The sequence below is a fragment of the Quercus robur genome, chromosome 8 (genome assembly GCF_932294415.1).
Source record: "Quercus robur chromosome 8, dhQueRobu3.1, whole genome shotgun sequence".
Taxonomy (NCBI): domain Eukaryota; kingdom Viridiplantae; phylum Streptophyta; class Magnoliopsida; order Fagales; family Fagaceae; genus Quercus; species Quercus robur.
Window position 1 is genome coordinate 53,738,158 of NC_065541.1, and position 5,070 is coordinate 53,743,227.

At 36.1% G+C, this 5,070-nt stretch overlaps 1 protein-coding gene across 1 annotated transcript; it reads right to left on the reverse strand.

The window, feature by feature from the left end:
- LOC126697036 (subtilisin-like protease SBT1.1) lies at nucleotides 1-4,235 on the reverse strand. Its single transcript, XM_050393844.1, has 2 exons — nucleotides 4,140-4,235; nucleotides 1-2,515 (listed from the first exon to the last, which is right to left on the reverse strand). The coding sequence occupies exon 2, from the start codon at nucleotides 2,508-2,510 to the stop codon at nucleotides 213-215; it is 2,298 nt and encodes a 765-aa protein (XP_050249801.1). The 5' UTR covers nucleotides 2,511-2,515; nucleotides 4,140-4,235; the 3' UTR covers nucleotides 1-212.
- Nucleotides 4,236-5,070: the final 835 nt, after the last annotated feature.

The following is a 5,070-nucleotide window of genomic DNA, read 5'->3' on the forward strand; positions in this document are numbered from 1 at the left end:
TAGTCCATCCTTGAAAAGTATTCATCCTTGAAATAGTCCATCCTTGAATCATTTTTCAATTAAACGCGGATTCCTATTGCACTAAATACATAACGTGAACTCGGAATTTCAATACATAAATAAAAACTATTCATGAATTTCACAGAAGCACTCCTCCTTTCTTCTTCAAAATACTTCAAGGTCCCAACTTAAAAACCTGCACTAACTTCAAATTATTGCCAAGTTACTGCTATAGGACTTCTAACAGTATAAAATTCAGACATCCAAATTAAACACCCAAAAGAGAAATTAGTCGAAGATTTTGTTCTTCGCAATGCATTGAACCTCACATTGTAACTCAATTTCTCACCCAAGTTTTCAAACTTCAAACACTTGGGCTCAACGGTCACTGATACTCCATTAGGTTCATCCACTTGCACCACATAAGTACTCATTGGGGTCCCAACATTTGTCACTGTCCTCTTGTATGTCACACTAGTGTTCGAGGCATTTTGATCCAACAGCACAGCAAAAGATGGGTAGTTTAAGTCACCAGGCTGAAGAAATACATTATTAGGACAAGTGAAATTCCCCCTTGATAGTAAAGCTATCTGAGTAGAGTTATAATTCAGGCTGCACAAATAATTTAGGTAGTCCTCAGATGTGATATCATAGATCAGACCTGGATCAGATGCACATTTTGGGTTAACATGGCCTGAGCCAAATGCGAAAGGTGTGGCAGCCTTCGAGCTATTAGAAGCAATATCTGCTATTGGAGCCCTTTTGCTGTTTAGTACATAAGCAGTGGTCATTAAAGCAGATTTGATAGCTGCAGGTGACCAATCTTTGTGTATAGATTTAAGAAGTGCAGCTAAGCCACTAACATGAGGACAAGACATTGAGGTACCTGAAATTATATTGAACAGTATACTTCTTTTATCATTCTTGAGTAAGGATGGGATAGTCTTGGGTGGCCAAGCAGCCAATATGTTCACACCTGGTGCAGTTATATCCGGCTTGATCACATCCCGTCCAACCAAACTTGGTCCTCTAGATGAAAATGCTGCCATTACTGGTGCAATATTGCCATAAACTGTCCCTCTGAACATAATTGAAGCTGTTGGATTTTTGTTCAAGCGCACATAGTTCTTGATGGCTTTTCCTGCAGAAGCTCCTAAAGAAGTGGCTGGCAAAGTGTGAGAGTCAGCAAGCAGCTCCTCGCCATAAATTTCAGCATTAAGCAATAGCATTCCAGCCCCTCCTGCATTTTTTACTTGCTCTTCCTTTTCCGCCCGGCTGTTTATTCCTTGCTCACAAGCAACAATCTTTCCCTTCACAAGCTTTGGCACTAGGGAATCATTTATACAAAACTGTGCTAATTGCCCACCTGCAGTGCTTGCATATACAAGTGGTAGTTGCTTTGTCCGCTTGCCAGAATATAAAGATGACCCTTCAAAAGTTTTCCCATTCCCAAGCTTCACTGTTGTTGGAAAGCTTCTGTCAATATAGCTTGCAGCGACGGTCATGATCCATGGTGCAGCATTGCTAACGGACGAACTAAAAGGTCCTGAATTGCCTGCAGAACAAGAAACAAAAACCCCATTCTGGACTGCCCCAAATGTGGCTATTGCAATATTATCACTATAATATGGCTTGGAGAAACCTCCTAAAGAGAGTGACAGCACATCGACTCCATCAGCTACTGCACGATCTATGGCTGCCAATAGATCTGAATTAGTACAGCCTCTTCGCCAGCATGCTTTATATGCTGCAATTCTTGAAGTATAGCTCATACCACTAGCCAAACCCTTTGCCATGCCTAAAAAGTTTGCATTGTGCACAAGATTTCCAGCAGCAGTTGAGGCAGTGTGTGTCCCATGCCCATTGAAATCTCTAGGGGATCTATAATCCATTGTCTCATTGATTCTTCCAACAATGGTCTCGTACCCTTTGTAAAAGGCCCTTGCACCTATTAGTTTCTTGTTGCAATTTGCAACTGAGAACTTTGTGCCTTCCTCACAAGTGCCTTTCCAACGAGAGGGCACTTGGGAAATGCTTGAGTCCTTGAAACTAACATGTTCTGGCCAGATTCCTGTATCCACAATGCCTATTATCACATCAGAAGCCAATGTGGGAGCATTCCAAAGTCCTTCGCCAAGATGTAGGCCAAGAAACTGAGGGGTATGAGTGATATGAAGACTTAGCATTTCATCAGGAATGGCGGAGAGAAAGCCATTGAGTCTTTTCAAGGATTGGACCTGTTTTGTGGAAAGTTGGGCAGCAAAACCAGAAATGGAGGTTTTATAGATATAAAGAAGCTCAAGGGGTGACATATCTTCTTCCTCTTGAGATAAAATTTCATGCATCGAGTCCATCATCAATTCGTACCATGGTTTGGCATTGCCTAGAGTATGATCTGATGCAGTGATTTTGGTCTTGTCCATGTGAATTATGTATGTCTGTTTGTCCATTGAGGCAATTGAAGTTGTAGCCATGAATGCCAGAAAGAGCAAGGGTGTCCAAAGCACCATGATGACTGTGAAAGATCAAAAGAACATGGATTTGTAAGAGCATGTTTATTGGTAAGTTAATTATTTACTGTGTGAAAGAACTAATTCAGGAAAAAAAATAAAATAAAACATAGGACAAAATGCGATTCATGTAGTTGAATATATATATATTCCAGGTAGATGAGTATTAGTTGAAAGCTTATTTATTGAAAATTTGACAAAGATACAATTAAGCTTGGAACATACTATATGCTTTAAAAAGCTGTAAATAAGTAAATAAATAAAGATACTAAAAGAAAAAAAAGTTAATCTAAACTCATATAGACTTGAATTAATATAATATATAAATGTTACACAAGGTCCAAAAGGAGATTGACCAGTGGAGGCTCTAAGGGAAATGATTCTCTCCATTTCATGATTTTGATTAAATATAAAATTCAAAGGATATATATCATCTAAAATTTTAAATAACATAGCACCATTTATATGGTTAAATATATATATATATATATATATATATATATAAAATTTTAAAAACCATAATCATGAAATAATGAGATGATCTTATTCTGGCCAACAAGTGACATTAACTACTTTCTCAAAAAAAGTGACATTAACTACATGCATAGGGGAAATCACACTAGTGACAGTCATGTCCTAAAGAAAAAAAGTATTACAAATTTTATCATAAAAGGCTTACAAGTTGACAAAAGAACATCATAACAAATACACTTTTAACCTTTTGTTTTGTTTTGTATTTATTGGTTGATATATTAGTTTGTAAGATTAATGCAGTAAACTTTATAGAACCTCTAGCACCATTGGAGACAACAAGTAGGTGTGTGTTTGTCAAGTGGGTTGGATTTGAGGGTTTTTTTTTTTTTTTTTTTTCAACCAAATACCCAATCTTTTCAAGTTGAGAAATTCTCAACCTAACCTAACCCACCACATATGTTGAAATTAACCTAACTTGACTCACATGGGTCAAGTTGCTGAGTTAGTGCGTTATGCTTCTATGTTTCATGCCTTATAAAAAATTGAGTTTTTAAAAATTATATTAGTATTTTTTTTTATAAACTATTAAAATTCACGTAATATGGCTAAATTATATTCCAAATTTTCAAATTCATCATAATGAATTCTCAAAATATTAAAATAAATCAAACTAAGAAAAAAAAACTAAATAAAGATAATGAAATAAACTTTTATATATATATATATATATATATATATATATATATATCTGTGTGTGTATATCCAACACAATTTGAGACTCAAAATAATATTTCAACCCATCAACCCACGAAAAACTAACTTGAGATGTCAAGTTAATTAGGTTGGATTAGTTTTGTGGGGTTTGTGAGTAGGATGCACATGTCTAACTTAAAGAAACAACCCCCCGGCAAAACATGAAGAAACAATAATAGACAACTGTCCACAAGACACCCATTAACACCCTTTTATGCAACTCGACCCCCCCATTTTCCTTAAGAGCGGTGTTTAATTACACACACTCTTGCACACAAGCAAAACTTGCGCTAAAATCGTGAATTTTGTGTGTGTGTATGGATTGTGTGTAGAAGTGTGTGTAACAACAGTTACACATTGAGAGTAGAAACCAAAATCATAAAGAGAGCAAAGGTACACTACCTTCCTTGCTGAACCCCAAGACCAAGAGAATGAGAATGAGAATAAAAATGTATAGGATGAGGAATGGAAAGAGGATCTTTTTATAGGTGAGTAAAGGTGATTTCACTTAACAACTTGAGCTCATTATCATATAGGAATAGAAAGTATATCTTTCCCATTCAGGGAAAAAATATCTCTATCACCACCTTTTTTTACATTCATAAGTGCACGCTTTCAATTGAAAGAGACAGAGAGGACAGGTAAGAAGCGTAATCAGCAATCCAATTTAGCAAGATTCATTGCCTAGGAAGGTAGCCACTAGCCATGACTATGGTGTAAACTAGTTGAATTAGGCCATAATTAGGAAGTTGATACAATGTTAAATATTTACATTGTTCTGTCAAAATATGGGAATTCAACATAGATTTGTGTAAATATCACTTTTCAACCTTGGACTAATTACTTGGAGCTCGTCTAGTTGTGCATTCAGAAAAGAGATTTAAAATTCTTTCTGTAAAAAAAAAGACACTGTCTGGTTAGAGTTTTTTAAGTCTGACAAAACTCTTCTGTAGTCTTTGAAGCAAGAGTCGAAATTTGGAGTTTTAAGGTGGGGACTTTAGAACTAATGTTAAAGTTGTATTCAGTATTCACAATTTATTAAACTCTCAAAAACTCTAAACAAATTTTCAGTTAAAACTCTTTATCCCATAAACTCTACTACTAGAAACTCCATGTCTACAAGTGACAACAACATTATTGCAATACCACCAGAAACACTCATACTTTTTAACTTTGCTATTGTTTGATACAAAGATAACGTACTAAAATGAAGGGAAGGGGCTAGAAATAGAGTCCAAGCCTACTCCACCCACAAGACCACACCAGCTAGCTCTATTTTGGGGAGCCATATGATTCTGGGCATACATGGGTTGGCAGATTTTTTTTTGGAGAA

Excerpts from the sequence above, each read along its gene's own strand:
- LOC126697036 (XM_050393844.1), bottom strand. The coding sequence starts at position 2,510 with ATGGTGCTTTGGACACCCTTGCTCTTTCTGGCATTCATGGCTACAACT.